Source organism: Terrapene carolina, unplaced genomic scaffold, assembly GCF_002925995.2.
Source record: "Terrapene carolina triunguis isolate 2854851 unplaced genomic scaffold, T_m_triunguis-2.0 Scaffold35098, whole genome shotgun sequence".
Classification (NCBI taxonomy): Eukaryota; Metazoa; Chordata; order Testudines; family Emydidae; genus Terrapene; species Terrapene triunguis.
In genome coordinates, this window is record NW_020699449.1 from 14487843 (window position 1) to 14507188 (window position 19346).

Consider the following 19346-nt stretch of genomic DNA (forward strand, 5'->3'; position numbering starts at 1 on the left):
CTATCTATCTATCTATCTATCTATCTATCTATCTATCTATCTATCTAATAATAATATAAATTAGAATAGGACACACAGTAGATGACTATAGAAGGGCAAACTGTAAACTTACAGGGAAGTATATAAGATGAACTACAAAGAAAAATGCAACATTTTTTGATTAAAAGAACTAAGGTTATTTTTCAGCTAAATCGAATGAGACGTTTAAAACATTTTCAAAATAACCCGCTTTTAAAAAAAGGAAAACTGTAAATGGAAAAATTGATTTTGATTTTTTTTAAATTTACAAATCAAAATATTTTAACTGATGTGCAAATCGAGCTTTTCATTTAGGAGAACGACAGTTTGAAATATGATTAACAGTGAGAAACAAGATTTCTCGTGGACTTGTCTTTCTGCTAATTTGACGGGCAACCATATGTGGAAAAGCCACCAAGGGACTTAGCTGCTTCCTCCATTAACCTAAATAATGATAAATCAATATATTCTGCAGGAATGTAAGGGGAGAAAAAGAAACGGAGGGGCAAAACCCCAGTTTGATTATGATGCTTTTTGCTATTGTAGTCAATCTGTTTCTGGAGAGATTTAGTGCAACTGGCTCGGAAAGAAAGAATTTCTGGCTGAATTTTCAGCTGCACATTAACAGCTATTCGGTTCTCTCTCATGAGACACATTTCACCTAGTTAAAACATTTGAAATAATAACAACATACACAGAGGTGACTATGAGGAAAGGGATCAGACTTCTTCCTGCAAAACAGCCCAGGCAGTGTTTTGTCACAAATGGTGAGTCAGTGGGCGAAGCCAGCTAACGCCAGCCCCATCCGAAATACCTAGAACCGCATTTGGAGCCGGGAGCAGAGAGCCGAATGCCCTAACCAGAGGAATCATTTCCTAAGCAAAGCCGTCACACAGCGGGAGAACAAATGCTGAGCGGAGAGCCGAGTGCTTACGATGCCTGCGGGTTTTTCTGGCCCAGGAATAACAATCCCACATCGTTTCTTGGAGAGGAAAGCTTGAAACCTACAGGCACTGAGCCCCCGAATCCAGCCTGGATGCAGTGTGTAGTAAGGAAGGACTAAGTGTAGTTGCATGGTGCTATGCTTTTGCTACCAGGAAAGTCAGATTTTTACAGGTGGGGACAAACCCAATCGGTCTGGTAGCACGCCCCGTTATTTCTATTTGTTTGAGACACGGGAGCATAGGTAAAGCTCTTAATAGGTGGGATCTTAATGGCACGTTTCTTAGTTTCAATACCTCCCCAAGCAATAGGTTGGCTGGAGCGGGGACTCACCCCGAAAGTCTGGTCAGTGGTTGGGCTGTTCGAGCTGGGGGTGATTCTTCTGCTACTTAACAACAACAAGAACCAGCACGCGGTTAAGACCAAGTCCCCCACCTCCATCGCTTTCCATAGCTTGTTAACGACCCCTGGGCATTTCCTCTTTCTAAAAGTTTTGGTCGTTCAACTTTTCCTGCTTTTTGCTTCCCACCGGGGCGAGGGGAAAGGCTGAGATGTGACGCGCTAAGGCGCAGGGCATTTTTTGGCTACTAACGTGCCCAGTTTGCACGTGCGTTGATGTGCCAACAATAAAGATCCTGGCCAGATCTCACCTGCGCTAAAATTAGCCCCAAACCAAATCCTAATAATCCGACAGCTCCTTCCTTTCCTATTGGACGTTTGTCTTTGTGGGAAGCGGAGGGGCACTCTGATCGCTGGGCGAGGCGAGGGAATCTAGCTCGCACATTTCAACTGGGGGAGGAAATAGACCAAATAAGAATGCGCTGAGTCAGCTGCTTCCCTAGCACTGGGGCAGCCTTTGCAGCTGAAATCCACCTAAGCAGCAATCCGAGCAAACGAGCCAGCCAGGATCCCCTTGCAACTGGACTAGGCTCGAAAAGAAGGGACCGCCAGTTGGACAGTTACGAGATGGACTTTCCAAATAAACGCCGGACACATTGAGAAAGACAATGAGAATTCACTTAGAAGGGCGCCTCTCTGTCTGTTCGTTTGCCCGGCTCGCCCATGGTTTTCTAATCGTGAGAACCGAGTGGGAAAAGACTGTAAAGGTGTTTTGTTCCTTGAGGTGGTGGCGCTTAGCTTTACCTTCGGCAAAAGAGTTCCCACCCGTTTCTAGGGGCGAGGTAATATTTGCAAAGAACACCACGGGGGTTATTTTTCGCAATGACACTTCTAGTAATTTTTTTTTTAAAAAAACTTTCTTTAATACCCCTGTTAGCAAATGGGTTGGCTCTGCTGTGAATCAGCGACCCTTTCACTTACAGCCAATCGATGGAGCAATGCTGGATTTAATGCTTAAACAGCTGCTATAATGTGTGTGTATTCATAGAGGCACATCTCTATTCTTCTTTCCCTCACAGATATGCATATATACGCATATTACACACATATATATGAATATATACTATACATGTATGTATTATCTGCGTACAATTGTGTGTATATGTAATATACATATATATTATAACATATAGACACAACAATACACACACAATCCACCCATCCATGTATATAGACATATATGTATTATATACTTGAATATTTCTCAATGAAGACTATACAATACATATGTACATACATATGTATATATGCATACATGTATGGATTATATTATATTATATTCACATAACCATACACACAATACATAAATATATAATATATATATTCTCCATAGTTAAAATTGCTTTAAAATTTCTCAGTAATAGGCACAGTAGTATAGAGTGCTACAAACTTGCCCCAGACTTAGATGTTTTGTACTTTTATAATGCCTGGCATAGTGCAGTTCTCTTGTGTAACCCCCCGGAAAACACAGACGACCTAGTTATTTAATAACGTGTATTTTTCACAGGGAGGGACTAGTTACTGTGGCCCTGCCAAACTCCCAGATTTGGCCCTCGCTGTGGCCTGTACCCTGTACTCTGCAGGTTGATTGGCGGCAGTAAAGAAGATCTGATTTTTTTCCAGCATTTTTCTTTGCCTCCCTTCAGTGAGAACTTCCATCTGCTAGCCAGAGGAGCGGGTGATAATGGGGACAAATACAGTGGAAGAGGAGAAGGCATCCCCACGGATGGATCGTTTTCCTTTCATTTGAACTAGCTATTCCTTTCCCAGCCCATACATGTCTCCGGCCCGAAGATGAATGGTACAAATCCGAAGGCCCGTTAACTGCCCGTAAAAGGCTCTTTTACCCCTGCTGCAGATTATTTTAACGTAATTTAACCTCTCCTGCTCCAGCACACGAAGGTAGGGAGCACAATTCACACAGGCTGAGCAATTTGCTCTGCAGAGTGACCCAAGCTGAACAGGCAGGGTAATCTCAGAGCCTGGGCTGGTTAATATCACCGGTCTCCATCGCCTGGATAGCCAAGTGGGGATGGCTCCTTCTCTGGCTAGTAAGACTTCGCATCAGAGCCAGAGTGGTTGTATTTCTTGAGGAGAGGCGAGCAAGCAGTGAGTGAGCTGGTGGGGTCGGGGTGTTCATTGGCCTCCAGGAGACCCGCAGAATTTGAGAGCTGTACGGAGAATCCAGAGATTTTCAAACTGGTGGCTAATTTGCCGGGTCATTAGCATAGCGCCGCTTCCCTTTGTTAGAAATCCAGCAGGATCCAACCCTGCCCAGGTTCAGAAATCTCTTCCTCAGCACAAAGCGATGGCACGTGGAGACGATCTCCCCATGGGTTGCCAGCGTTCTATACGTTTTAATAAAACCACTGACTATTGCTTGATGATTTATCGCTACATCTTTATTATTTAGCAGCTATTCTCTCGGAGGGAAAGTCCGGCTTGCTGGGGAGCGCCACCCGGTGCAGTGCATTTCTGTTGTGACTCGAAAGCATTTTAATTCCCCCATAGCCAAACTGGGGGCTGTCTGATCCAGCAACAATTTGGGGCTATTCACCCGCAGAGAGATCTTTGTTATGCACGGGGTGGTTGTTTCCCCCCCCAGGAATATAACTCCCTTTAGAGAACGACCTAGTTGAAGTCACAGAATGGTTTCATCCCATATTTATTGACAACAAATATCAAGGCATTACGTTTCCCCGCCTGTATTTTAATAATCACGTTTACACTTGAAACTAACCCCGGGAAACTCATGCAGGTGCGGATGTTGGGCTGTTTGGGGGACATGCGGACGGTTTCCCGTTTGGCCTCACTACAGGGCACCGAAGTTGATAGGGAAGTTCAAGTCGATCGGGGTTTCACTTTCGCTGAGGAGAGCTGTCAGGACATGTAGGGAGCTGAACCCCTGTCCCTGCTGAAGTGGGGGGAGAGCTGGTGAACCACCGCTTCTGCGGCGGCTGCCGAGCGAGCCTGGCTGGCCGCGAAGAGTGAGTGCGTTCGAACTTGGAGCAGAAAGCAGAGGGGTCCTTTGTTTAATTTGCCATCTAAAGGGTAAATTGTTCTAGGGCATTAAGGAGAGCTCGATGCCTACAAAACACCGAACTTGTAATATTTGGAGGGAATCATTACAAAATTAAAACGCTTCCCAAAACAAAGTCTTAGCTTTCAATATCAAGATTTTCTTTCTTTCTTTCTTTTCTTCTACTTTGAATTGCTTTTCTAGATGAAAAGCTATAGAGCTTTGCCTTTTTTTTTATGAAATACGATGTTAATAATTGAATATCATTGAAATTGCTAAGGAACCCGAGGCTAGTTTGTTTCAGTTAAGTGGCGTTGTACCTCTATTTTTTGGTATTAAAAGCAATAAGAACATTATTTTTCTGGCCTTAAAAGAATTTCAGACTCAAAACGGATAGGCTCTGTAAACCTAAAACGATGGGATGGTTCACTCTGGAAAATGCAGCACAAGGTTATCCTCAGACTTCTCTTGATATGCTCTGAATAAAGTTATTTTTGGAGCAGAAACACTTTGAACCTGGAGCTTCCACTAAGATCTGGTGTGCTGAAAAAAAGATTCACTTCTGAAATTGACAAGGAACTTCAGTGACTGGCTGCTCTGTGTAGGCTTAAACTGGCTTTAGTAATCAAATATTTTATGTGGCTTCATTATGTGTTCTGACAGTTGTAGAAGGTGTTTATAAAGTTTGATAGTAGTTTATCAATGGGGAAATGACAGGACTTAAATAAAAATAGTTTATACAATTGTTTTTTTTAAGCATCGAGGCATTTGACCTGTCAGCTTATTCTGTATAGTCCAAGTTTCCTGTAAATAGAGATTTTTCTTATTACTTTTTTGTTCCAGTTTTGGCAACAGGGATGTCCATGCTATTATTTGTTTTCAGTTTTGCCCGCCCTCTGTGATATAAGTAGTTTGAATGATTAACAACTTGAGGACTAATTATATTTCGTCACTTGCTACATGGGATTATTACATGTTCATTGGTTTTACACAGTTTAGCTGTTACTCATCTAGCTGGGTCCCATTTCACATCAGATATATGATTCACCTTGCTAAAGGTGAACAGTGCAAATCTGCTAGAAAAAGAATAACATATAGGTGTGGGCTAAGCATTCACATTTCGTTTGTGGGACCATAATGTCTGCAGAGGCCGCTGTAAATTAGAACAGCAAAAACCATTCCATATTTCCCCCCCTTTTGATTAAATTAAGCATTAAACAGTCAATTGGAGGGGGGGAAAGTAAACGATCATTAAATTCAGTGCAACCCCTTTCTGACTGAATGAAACTAAATTTATAAGGAAAATGGTCCAAGTCTTATTTGAACACAGCCTCATATTTGTAGGGAGACTAAAAGTCACCTTTTTACCATGCAGGGCTTACCCAGGCAGTTCTTACTCAGGCAACATCTCCCATTAGTTTCAAGGGGAGATATTGCCTGAGTACTGTTGGTCTGGGCCTGAGGAATCTGTGGCTAAGCAAGATTGCAGTAGAGAAGTGTCTTCCAACTATCACAAAGATGTTTTTTTTTCTGCTTGTTTTTTTTCCCATGTGTTTCAGGACATGGAGGAGTGAATCAGTTAGGGGGTGTTTTTGTGAATGGTCGTCCACTCCCTGATGTTGTCCGGCAAAGGATTGTGGAACTTGCCCACCAAGGGGTCAGGCCGTGTGACATCTCCAGGCAGCTACGGGTCAGCCATGGTTGTGTCAGCAAAATTCTTGGCAGGTAACTTTGTTTCTGTAAAGGAAAATATCAAACGCTGGATCAAAGATGATGAAACAAGAAACAAGTCAAACGGAGACTGATAGAAATGACCTAGGAATGGCAGGAAATGGTATAGGATCAGTCAGTCACAATTTAAGATGTCTGACCTGGGAAGTGAAAGCGATTTATTTATTTGTTTGTTTATTTACTTCACCAAAAAATTCTTGCAAATAACTAAAGAAATGAAGGGGAGGGATGGCACATGTGGTCTAAATTTCCTGCACCTGTGTGTACTGAACAAATTGACAAATCTGTGCATCATCTGCAGTAAAATGGAAAAACCAGAAGTTATGAATCTGGCAGTGAAAGCTACCCCTTTTGTTTTCTAAAGCACACTCTATTTTTAGCCCATAATTTCACTACCTAAAGCCACCAAGAGCAGTTGTCAGTCAGCACACTCATTTACATGGCCTCTTTTGAAATTTGTCACAATAATTTCATTTTAAGGCTTGTTTTATTCTTGTGATAAGATATATTCCTAATTAGAACACAACGTACCATAAGTAAACATTAACTCTCTTAATTTTGATACTTTGAGAGTAGCCATCTGTTCTGATTGGAGATGCTCAAAGTAGTATAGCAATAGTAAATTCAAAACATTCGATCATGTCAGAATTTGGTTTTGAACTTGATTTAGATTCAGGAAAGTCACCACTGCGTTTTAACTCCTTGTGCACAAATCTGAATATCACATATCACTGGTTTTAATTGAACTGGAACGCATGTATCTTGGGAACTTTTAGCTGCCACACTTTTCTATTACCTTCTATTTTCTCTCTATAACTCAGAGAAGTTTTTAAAATGTTTATTGAGCATTAACAATTGAATTAACTTCATTGTTTGCATTCCACTGGCATTAGTCATATTCTGACCTTCACTTTCCCCCCTCAATTTTAATTGATCTGTTTTATTGGTCGGACTGTAGTTATAAAGATTGTTAGAGCAAACATTTGTCTAGCAGTGTACATAGACTCTTCCCCCTGAAATAACTGCAGCAGCAGTCCCACGTGGACAAATGCAGTACTCAAAATGAAATGAATCTGGCAAAGCTAAGGATTCTTTCACCCTTATTCCATGAGACCCATTGTCTCTACTGGAGAATCTTCTCTGCAGTCCTATTCAGATTGCTGCTCTAATGCCATAGGAACCAGTCATAGGCACAGAAGGTCCCAGAAATCCAATGGACCTGGTTCTTCTCTCACATGCCACATTTTATTCCAATGTAATTCCATTGGAAATCAACAAAGTTACCCCTGATTTTACACTGGTGTAAGTGAACGGACATGTAAGCTCTGATATTTTTACTCTTTCTGAGAGAGAGACTTTTCTTGTGTGGGACTTTCCTGCCTACCACAAGCTGCTCCATTCTGTTTGATCTTTGAATCTGTTCTGAGTGCTGGTCCTATTTGTGACACCTTACCACTCTAGCAGATTTACAAACCATTTCTATTAGTATCCGTGCAAAGCTAATAAATAGGCAACTCATTTGCCTACCGAGGAAAAGTCCAACCACTTTACTGTTTCAGATTTGAATAGATTTGTCATTAGATATATTTGCATTATGGAGCTCAGAGAGCAGCTCTGGAGTTTTGTCATTGAAGTTGTCAACAATAAATTGGAATTTCATAGCTCATTATTTTCATAACTAATAATTACGGTGGGTAAAATGTCACTGTAATTGGAGCTGCCGTCTGTGGGGAAAAAATACGAAGGCTCCACGCAAAAACCTTTGATCCCAGATTCTGGAACTGAAAGTTTTTGAATCCGCTTGGTTTTAGTCAAACGTTGGAAAAAACACGAAACGTTCGAGGAAATAAATGTGAGGCTTTGGGGCGAGGATCTGGATGGCGGCAGAAGGAGGCCGACTAGCTGCTCGCTCACGGAGCATTACAACGGGGGCGTCTGCCCTGCGCCCATTTGAGGGGAGAATTGGCAGCCTGCCTGGAGCTCAAGGGCAGGATCTAATTTGCATAAAATCAAGCAGATTGCAGCTGCCCTGTCTTTAGTGTGGGGTTGTGGCCAGATTGAGAGGGAGAATTGCACTGTGGGAGCTGTAGTCTCTGTGGGCCACGCCCCAGGTTAAAGATGAGACTAACCAGGCGGGAAGAGTGCCCTGGGGAATTCTATAGGGTTAGTTGGCCTGCAGGTTGCCCTTTGGTTATCCCAGCTTTACAGGGAAATTGGGATTAAGTTATTCTGGGGCTGACTCTATGAGGGCCTGGTTTTATGCCCTTTAAAGTCATTGGAATCTTTCCATTGATTTTAATGGGGTTCAGATCAGGCCCTTACCTTCTATGCCAACGTCCTTCAATGAGGCAAAACTGTTACCCGGCAACAGAGGGGCCTGTCTGTCTGCAGAGTCCAAAATGCATCACCAAACTGCTTGTCAGTTGGCTATTTTCCTGTTGGCTAGATTGTCCAGAGCTGGAGGCAACAGTAAGCAAGGGGCAACAACCAGTGATCGTTCACACACGCGGGTCTGAGAGAGAGACTGGTTACACTGAGGAATTTTTATAAATGCTGCCATTTTTTATTTGCCCCATGAAAATTGTGAGTGGTTGGTAATGTAGCACTAAGCTTACCAGAGCCCCGTTCCGGAGCTTTCACTCAGCGGAGGGATGCCATAAGTGAAGATTACAAGGTCTGGTTTGAATGGTCATGTTTCATAGGCATGATTTTTTTAGGTGTATCATGCAAACATGTTCTTGCCATTATTTCATCATTCACCCGAGGAAAGGGTAGGGGGTGGGAGCAAGTGTTTCCTTCCTGCCCCAAGTTCATTGTTAGGCTCAACTCAGGGCAGCCCAAAGATTTAATCCATCCCAGATGCTCGTCACCTTCCATTACTAGTACTCAAATGAGTGCATGGAGACAGAAGTGGAACAGACCATTTGTTCCAAACTCACGTGAAAACAGGTGCAAACATCATCTTGTCACTCCCATTAAAGGGATTTTTTTAGGCTCTGAAAAAAGAGTGCCCGCAGGACGATTAAACCTGTAATGCAGAAGAAATTTGATGAATGCAACTGTCCTTGAGACACAGACTTCGGTCCCATAACATGTTCATGCTCTTTTGCATCGGAGAGATTTTAGGAGATTCGTTTTTCCGCAGACAACACAGATGTCAAGTAGCTGCAGAGAAAATATATCACGTGAACGTATGTTTTTATTGGGTGGGTTCTAATAAAGATCCTGCTAAAGATATGGGATGTGCCAAGGTCAATGAACAAGTTTAGGCTGATAAAGATGATACAGCCAGGCAAGGTCTCCCTGTATGGAGAACCCATAAAGAAATGGGAGCTCTAAGCACAGAGGGCTTTTAGAATCAGGTCTGATAGGGAAGAAACTATCGGTCTCTCTGCTGTTAGTTCTGGGCTTATTTTTATCTGTTCTTAGAAAATTACAAACTATAAAAAAGTGCACGGCATCATTGACTTACACAGCCAGAACAGTGTCATCACTTACAGCACAACTTTTAGGCTTAGCATTTAGGGAGATTGTTTTCTTCCTTAGATTTCCTCTTGGTGCTCGGTGGACAGAACAAGACACCCACTTTGAGCAATACAGTAACAGCAGTTCTCAAACTATGGGTCGGGACCCCAAAGTGGGTTGCGACGCTGTTTTAATGGGGTCGCCAGGGCTGTTAGACTTGCTGGGGCCCGGGGCTGAAGCTGAAGCCCAAGGGCTTCAAGCCTGGGTGGCAAGGCTCAGGTTACAGGCTCCCTGCCTGGGGCTTCAGCCCTAGAGCTTCGACTTTGGCCCCGCTCGCGGCAGTGGGGCTCGGGCTTTGGCCCCCACTCCCACCCAGGGCGGCAGGGCTCATGCGGGCTCAGGCTTCGGTCCCCCCTCCTGGCGTCGTATGGTAATTTTTGTTGTCCGAAGGAGGTCGCAGTGCAATGAAGTTTGAGGACTGCCGCAGTAGAACCTCCGAGTTATGAACACGTCGAGAATGGAGGTTGTTCGTAACTCTGAAATGTTCATAACGGCGAACACAACATTATGGTTCTTTCAAACGTTTACAACTGAACATTGCCTTAATGCAGCTTTGAAATTTATTATGCAGAAGAAAAATGCTGATTTCCCTCTATTTTGTAGTAGTTTACGTTTAACACAGTACAATATTGTATTTGCTTTCTTTGTCTCTGCTTTTGCCTGACTGCGCACTTCCAGTTCCAAATGAGGTGTGTGGTTGACTGCTCAGTTTGTAACTCTGGTGTTCGTAACTCTGAGGTTCTACTGTATTTTCCAACCTTTTGTTTCAAGAAAAAGAAAAAAAGAGTCAGGTTCTCAGCTGGAATAAATTGTTGCAGCTCCACTGAAGGAAGTGGAGTTGGTCCCATTTACACCAGCTGAGCAGCTGTCACAGTGTCTTTAATACAATTCTGTTAAAGGGCCTGATCCTACCACTCTGTCTAATTGGAATAATTTTTAATCACAGGAGTAATCTCACAGATGTCCATAGAGCAATTTGTGGGCAAGGGTTATGGTATCAGGCCCTACGAATTTAAAGAAACCAACCACTCTACTTTCTTCTGAGAATAGTGATGAGAAAATATTAGTTTCCTCCTTAAGAACTTGATATTGAAACCAGGAAAAGAGAACACAACAAAATGTTACACTGGCATACTTACTTCCAGTGTACTCTGCAAATCTTTGTCCTGATACTACTTTACCTGGCCTTCATGTGGGTGTGAAGTGATGACAAGGCATTTACATTAATGAAGGCGAATTTCCCTCTAAACAGTAATTTATTACAAAAGAGTTCAGGACAAAAATAATGGTGCTGAATGTGATTTGTTTCTATTATTGCCCCTATCTCTGATTAATAACACACATTTCCAGTTAATTTAGGAACTCAGCATGTCCTTTAATCTTGCATTGTTTCTATTGTCTTGCTGTTATGGAAAAATATATGTTTTATACTGGGGCCCGTTTTCAATTACTATAAATTAATCCATTGGGGAGATAATGTACTACGTAGCCAGGAAGTGTGAGCGAAAGGGCAGATGTATCATAGAAGAGACTGGAGATGCATTGGGCAGAGTGCGCACTGTAAATCTCCAACCTTCCTGTCTGTCAACTCTTGGTAACTAAAGCTTTGTCTTGGATTCTCTCCCAGGTACTATGAGACTGGGAGCATTAAGCCTGGAGTGATTGGAGGATCCAAACCAAAGGTCGCCACACCCAAAGTCGTCGAAAAAATTGCAGAGTATAAACGCCAAAATCCCACCATGTTTGCCTGGGAGATCAGGGACAGGCTTCTAGCCGAGCGAGTGTGTGACAATGACACCGTACCCAGCGTCAGCTCGATTAACAGGTACAGATTTGGACAGCACTGGTCAGCAGCTGTCGCCGCTAGAATTTGCAGCATCTCCTCATTTGGGTCATTTGCAAGTAATCTGGTTTGTGTTTGTTTCCTGGATGACTCGGGCAGCCATGAACGCCAGTGGTTGAGCACGAGGCGAGTGTGTGGCATATTATGAACAATTGCTATCCCCACGCAGCCTCACTGCCGCATCTCGATCCCGACCTGCAGTTCTTTTGCTGGGAAAGTCCCACGCTTATTCGAATCGAGAGTGCTTGCAGGGTTGGATTCGGTAGCATATAAACATTCCCTAGGGATAAGGTGGAGACCATCAGTGACCTGGACTACTGGTGATCTAAAAAAGGTTTGAATTCAGATTCAGCTGAGGGTGGGAAGAGTGAGGTCTAGTGGTTAGAGCATGTCAGCATTTCTGGATTCCCTTAGGCCAGATTCATGTTCGGTGGGGTAAGGTACTACTCACCATGAGTAAGGCTGATGGAATCTGGTCTGTAACCTTTATATGCCTCAATTATCCACCTGTAAAATGAGTGGTAAATTTACCCACCCAGAGGGGTGTTTTGTGAGTTAATTAAATTTTTAAAGAACTTTAAGGAACCTCACATGCAAGGTACTACCATGGGGCCTGATCCTGCACTACGGGAGCTTTGCCATCGACTCTCATGGGCACAGGATTAGGGCCCTGGATTAGGGCCTTGGGTTAGGGCCCTATACAAAGTATAATTACTTTTTTTTTTAAAGTGCTCCACCTAAATGAATCTTAACCAGAACTGTTTAGGAAACCAACACTCTCTTGCACGATGGATGAGATACTAGCTCACATCGAAGAGAAAAACGAGTGTTCACCATGACAGTGTTGAGAAACATCTTGTGAAAAGTGACAAAAGTCAGTAACAAGTGTTAATGGAAGGGATACGAAGCCCCTAAACATTCTAGATGGTAAGCAACAGCCCTTCATCCCCTGCGGTATTCTTCTTAGAGGGTTCTTCATAGTTGATGATACAGGGTGTAGACATAAAACCCCTTTACATTTAAATTCAAAGACTGTGTTGGGCTGTGAATCCATTTTGTGTGGTGTGTGTGTGTGGTTTTAAAAATCAAGATAGTTTTCATGCAATTTCATCCAAATCCCCAGAATGCAGCTAACTCTAAATTTCCATGTGTGTCTAGGGTCATAGATGCCATATTATTTTGTATGTCTGTTTGGGGATCCCAATCTGGATGCCCTTGTGGAATTGTCCCTGTAGTATTAATAATCTCTGACATGATAACATGAAAAATAATGGGTGGCCCTTTACCTCCTAATCAAATGTTATGTGACAGATTCACGGGAATAAGTGCAAAGACTGGGTAGACAATTCAAAATGTTGAATGCTGTCTGCAGTTTCCTAACTGGAATGGGATCCTAGCAGCAGTCAGTAATACCGAGAGATTTACAGATTTGGGCAAGAAAGAGACTAGTTTGAGAAACAAAACAGAAACCAGGGGCTGAAAGAAAATCTTAATACTTGGTGTCCTCAGATAACCGAAGGGCAGCTCCACTCCCACTGAAATCCATGGGAGTCTTGCCATGTCTTCATTGATAGCATGATTATTATTTTTAATTATTGGACCTTCGGGGTCAGGGCTTCGTTGTGCTGGGTGCTCTACAAACACATAACCAAGACACACTCCCTGCCCTAAAGAGATTACAACCTAACTAGGCCTCTCGCATGTTTTAATCCAGTTTTCACATTTCACTCTTTTGTTGCCTTCTCTACCACCCCAGTGTATTTCTCGTACCAATAATATCATGGAGTGATCCCGTTTACATGTCCAAAAGTTGTTCCGTGATTTGGAAGCCACCCCATTTGGTGGAAATCTCATCCTTTCTCATCCATCTGCAGTTGTGGCTCAGAACCTCCCTTTGAAATGCGTTCAAGCTTTTTGCATTGGTTTGTTTTATTGGACAGAATCGTTTTTGCTACCTTACAGCCCCTTCCTGCTGTTCAGGACTTGCAATTGCATGTAAGAAAAACCCTACATATGGTAATAAGTCGGGAATCTACTCCAAAGACATGGGGCCCCAATTCTGCAGTCCGTTCCTATTCAGCTGTGCACTCCCTGGGATGCAAGCACAGGATTAAAGTTAAGCATATATGTAAACGCTCTGGGGCAGTAAGGTCTGATCCTGCACATCTTTGCTCATGTGAGGAAGTACCAATGCAGTCAGTGGACTTCTCATGTAGTTAAGGACTACTGTTGTCACTGGGTTTGCTGGGTCTGTCTCTTTAAAAGCAGTTCATCCAGTTATGGGAGGGTCTGAGAGTCCTGTGGGAAGACTACCCAGCCCTAGGATGATCGCCTGACATTCCACTGCATGGGACCTATAGTCCATAGCAGTCTCCGACCCCAGCTCCAGAACAGAAGCCATGGGGCTGGTGCACATACATCGGGTGATGTGAAAGTCCTCGTTTAGTTTTAACTATTACACGCAGGATTTGTTTTTCTCTAGCCCTCGGCAAAGAGCAATTCCCAAATTCTAAAAAGGCAAAGCACAGAATTTAATAGTGAAAACCATCAACACGAGCAGAGCGCCACAGTGCAGACGCAGGGCAGATATAATATACGCTCATGCACATTACATTCCTACATGCGTATGTTTGTTCACACGGCACATTAACATTAATACAGGGTAACATTTTCAAAAGCACCTAGGTGACTTAGGAGCATTTTCAAAAGTGACTTGGGGCCGATTTTTAAAGGTATTGCGACACCTAAAGATGCAGGCAGGTGCCTAATGGGGTTGAAAATGGGCCCTGGGCTTCTAAATCACATAGGAGCTTTGAAAATTTAACCCTCTATCCATTGACTTTGGATCCCCGTCGGAAGCTGTTCAGTACGAGCTCTTGCTCCTGGTTTGTGTCGTAAGTAGCTAGAGACAATGGCTGCACAGCCCACGTGTGGAATAAACGGAGGGGAGTCGTGCCCTATCCCCACTCCACCTGGCCTCCCTGCTTCATGGGAGGGAGGGAGGTACAAAGGAGCCAACCCGCTGCTGCTTGCAGTGAAGGCAGCGCTGCACCGGGGAGCTGGCTTGCATGCTGGGCAGTCTAGCCGATGCAGTTTCTTACCCCGTGCTCATCGCCGTAGGACAGCTGAATGCCTTCTAGTACAACGTGCCTTCAAATAACACCTAGCAGGTGTTTGTCACATTGATTAATGCACGACTGGAAGGTGCTCAGATACTATGGCGATGAGCCAAGGACAGGAACCTGGATAGAAGAGAATTCAGAATTTGGAATAGCCTCAATTAATACAACCAATACTTGATAATATCAATTCATATTAATCATCGGATACTTCTCAGCAGGAGCAAATTCATGACAATAAGGTTTAATTAATCATAATTATTAGCTTCACTCATGTAAGCTGCAAGCTCACCGGCTGCTTTATTATCCTCTAGCCCTCCAGAAATAAAGGTATTTACATGTAAGAAGGCCCTGAATTCTCTTGATTCCTTCTGACAACTCAAAATCCTTGTGCAAAGTGTTATTTCCTCCCCTTCCCTCTCGTGCAGATGGATCTCACTTGAGGAGCTCAGTCCTGCTCCCACACTAAGGGCAGTGGCAAAACTCTCACTGGCTTCAATAAGACAAGATTGGGCCCCTGCTCCAAAAGTCCTGGCTTGTTATTGGGGGAAAAGAATGCTGGCAGGCACTGGCCAGCTTGGCCCCACCACCGGGAATGTAGTGATTAGAACTCAGCACCCGGGGCTGCTTCCCATTCTGCAGCTTTCAGGGCCTGACGGGAGAGGCAGGGAGGGAGTCAGTTCCTACGTTAGGGAGCACGTCTCACCAGCTATTTCTGCTCAGTAGAGAAATATGGGGAGGCCGTGTGATTAAGTGCCTAGTGTGTGGGGCTGCGACTCAGGAGACCCAGACCCGGATTCTATTCCTGGCTCTCTCACTGGCCTGCTGGGAGATCTCGGGTGAGTCAGTTCCCCTCTCTGTGCCTCAGTTTCCCCTTCTGTAAAACAGGGATCATGATACTGACCTGCTTTGTAAAGAGCAGCAAGACCTTCTGATGAAAAACTCCCTATATTTTAGGTGTTGTTACTATTGTAGTCACTACTGAATGGTTGTAAAATAATAGAAAAAGATCTAGTGGGAACAGATAAAAATTCTGCAGAAAACTGATTTTACATAAAAGAAGTCTGAATGATAAAGCCCTGATCTGGGAATAATTTTAAAGCTTCTTCCTTTTGCTCTACGCACAAACGCAGACCCCCACTACAACTTTACACAGTCGGTTCATGAATGAAGTTTTGCCATTCTTGGGTGAACATATCAATGTGCAAAAAACTGGTGTATAGCAAGGCATAGACTGGGAATGTAGCTTGTTAAATAGCCCCCGGAGAAATCATCACCACAGCGTGCTGTCAAAATAGTACATAAAACATACACATCTACCATGAGAAGCACGTCAATGAACTATGTATTAACTGAGTCAAGACCACGCTACAGTTAGTATTTGGGCCTGATTTTCCTTCCACCGAAGTCCATGGCAAAACGTCCATTTATGTCCTGGGGAGACGGCTCACACCCTGTGTCTTTCCCGTTAATACATCAACACTGTCGTTTTTGCCAACGCATTCCTGTTGCCTTTCTTGCTAACTGCCCCCTTTCCAAAAAGCCACCACACACCCTTTCTTTTATTTCTCTGTATCTTTCTACACCACATGCACAACTGTAACAGATGCTGCTCTCTGAGAACACTGGTGTGCATTGGGAGTGACCCCTTTGAAATTCATAGAGTTACTCCAGATTTACTCCGGTGTAAATGAGAGCAGAAGATGGTCTGAGGGTCCAGTTATGACAAGGTAATTGTTGAGTTTGGATGTCTTGCATTTGGTCCAAGATTTGTTGCGTTCAGTGTTCCATTTGATTTGGGGTAAAACTTCAAAAACGCCTCAGAGACTTAGGAGCATAAGTCCCATTTTCAAAAGTGACTTGGGGCCAGATTTTTAAAGGTATTTAGGCACCCAAAGATAGGTGATAGGTGCCTACTGGGCTTTTCAAATATGTTGGTGCCTAACTCTTACTGAAATCAATGGGAGTTTGGTGCCTGGCCCTTTTGAAAATCCAGCTAGGCATCTACCAGTATTTTCAGGCACCTGAAAACCTTAGGTGCTTAGGAGCCTAAATCTCAATGGCACATGGGCTCCTAACTCACCTAGGCCCAGATCTTCAGCTGTATTTACATGCTTTACTCCCATTGATTTCAAAGAGGTTCCTAAATGCCTTTGAGGATCTGGGTCTTCGGCACTTTTGAAAATTTGGCCCTAGATCTGCCCACCAGTCGCACTTTCACTGTTCTTCAATGGACTAATACAGGAAAAGATGTTTCCTTTACCATCTAAGTGTCTGGAATGGACAAAATCACTTCTGATGTTCTCCAGGCACTGCTATTATTTGCCTGCAGTTTCTACAGTGTGCATGTCTCATAGTAAGGAGCCATTTGTTTCTTTTCAACTACATGCAGGATCATACGGACTAAGGTACAGCAACCACCCAACCAGCAGGTCCCAGCCTCTAGTCACAGCATAGGTAAGTCAAACTTTTTTTATATTAACAAAATAATATAATGGAATACAAATATTCTAAAGAACTTTTAATCATTCTTATGGACAGATAATTCTGCATAAAACACTTCAGCACACGTACTAATGCACCTTCTTTGTCATTCGGCAAGGGTTGAACATGGTAAATGAATTTTATAAATACTGCTAAAAGGTTTTGAATTTTACTGATTATTATGATAAATAGCTTTCACCGTGAGACAGAAAATTGAAATCTAAACCAACTCCCCCCCCCACTAATAGGGGTCTATAGAATGTCAGATAATTAAAGTAATAAATCAAGAAAGGGATACTTATTCATAACATTTTCTGCATCATTAGTCAGTAAGTAGTTGTGAATGTGTTTTTTTCTTCTATCAACCATCCCTTCTATAATTCTTTGTGCACTTGCAGTCTTGAGTGAAGAGGTACCAAAACTTTCCAAACTTTCTTCTCCCGTTCTTCCCTTCTCCTTCCTAATGCAGACGTTCAGGCCAGAGCAGCGTGCTCTAGCCAGGTTCCGATGCCGCGTCTGTCAGGAGACAGCAACCCCGATTAACACATTTTTGTGGCTAATGGAGTTGGTGGCCTCAGCCCAACTTTCTTGGTTGTGGAGATTTTTGATCTCTCTAAACATTGTTTTAGGCAACTGCATGTATAGCCCATATTCTTCCTTTGTAGGTATGTTCACTCAGCTTCTTCCTCATTTGAAATTTCCATTTCCAACAGCATTCATGCCTCCTTACGTGCAGAATGCGAGTGGTGGACATTATTTACTTCAGCTGATCCAAGATTTGTCCTTTATAGCTAGTCCCTAGGAGGTTAAACTTGGGTTTGCTTTCTTAGTAGCAAGGCGTTCCATGGAGGGTTGTTAAAGGAAAGGGAAGGGAAGATGGTGTTGGGTACAAGACTTAGGCAATCTGGGTTCTATTACCACCCATGCTACAAAATGGGACCTCCATTAAGCCACCTTGCTTGTGGGTCTGTTAGCTCATTCTGCAAGTAGTCCTGGTGGGATAAGGTACTGCTCAATGTGGGGAAAGGCAGCAGAATCTCTGCCTTAGTGTCCTCCTCTGTAAAATGGGGACAATGCTCACTTCCCAGGAGTGCTGTGAAGTTAAATATCTGGGAGGTGCTTTTTGCGAGACTCAGCTGGAAAGCGCCCGGGCGTACATTTGGAATCGTTTTATCAAGAAAGTGACTCTAAGAGCCTCCGATGAAGAAAAGCAGCAGCTAACGTGACTGATGGTTTAAGGCTCGATTGTGTTACCAGTGAGCTCAATAGCAAAACTCCCGGTGGCTTCAGAGGAGCCTTCGTTTATACAGGGGCAAATCCTGACTCCGCTTTGCTCTGCACAGACGGAAGCTGGGTGGTTCATCCGGATGCTGTGGCTGCCGAGCACAAGCGGAGTGCTGCCTCTCCCTGCTGGCACTGTGGGATTAGCAGCTGTGGGATGGCAGTGTGACAGCCCATCCCCTCCTGCATCCAGAGAGGGGACGCCACCCCACTGCCCTGGCCCCAGGGAGGGATGGAGAGCCAGCTGTGGAGAACCTCAAAGAGGCTGTCTGGCAGCTCCAAATTTACATTGGCCATCACTAATGCCCACTCCCTGTAGGACAGGTCAGTACCCCACCTGCCCTACCGGGGACGCTCTGCCAAAGGGAAGCAGCTTTAATTCATGTCCTGGACAGCTCCTGGGGGCTTTAGCTCCATCCTCTCCCCAGCTGGGCCTGCCCATGTTGTGTGCTGTGCTCTAGGCCCCCTGGCAGACCCGCGCTTGCGGGCAGGTAGATTGTTACCTCCTGGCTCTAGCACTGGGGACCTGCAGCGTAGGTTCTGCCTGTTTGTGCTGACAGAATCCAGGCAGCGAATCATGCACATTGACTCATTCTTACCACACGCCAGGGTGGTGTATGAGGATGGATGGGGAAACCACAGGAAGGAGGGTAAGTGCTGTGCCCACGGTTACAGAGGGAGTCAGTGCTGGGATTCGAACTCTTGGCTTGGGCACTATTTCCATCTGCGTCCTTGGTCAAATCACTTAACCATCTTGCCTCAGTTTCCCTACTGGGGATGCTATTATTTAATTACTTGCTTCCTAGGAGTTGTGTTGAAGGTTAATCAGTTTGTGCTCGCAAAGCATGTTGAAGATGTAAAGTGCAATCTGTAAGTGCTAAGCATTATTATAATTACGATTATCCTATCCATCCAAAGCCATTCCACCTCTTTAAAGCTGTTAACTGATAACCAGACATTTAGACAACGTCTTCTGGTCTTGGTC

The 19346-nt window shown here is 43.8% G+C and overlaps 1 protein-coding gene across 1 annotated transcript in view; it reads left to right on the top strand.

Annotated features, from left to right (window-relative positions):
- LOC113405355 (paired box protein Pax-5) overlaps positions 1–19346 on the top strand; it is a 220953-nt gene that overhangs the window by 1358 nt on the left and 200249 nt on the right. The window contains exons 2-4 of the mRNA XM_026646498.1: positions 5938–6103; positions 11262–11459; positions 16989–17053. Coding sequence (XP_026502283.1) covers positions 5938–6103; positions 11262–11459; positions 16989–17053 — 429 coding nt within the window. The remainder of the gene's footprint in view (positions 1–5937; positions 6104–11261; positions 11460–16988; positions 17054–19346) is intronic.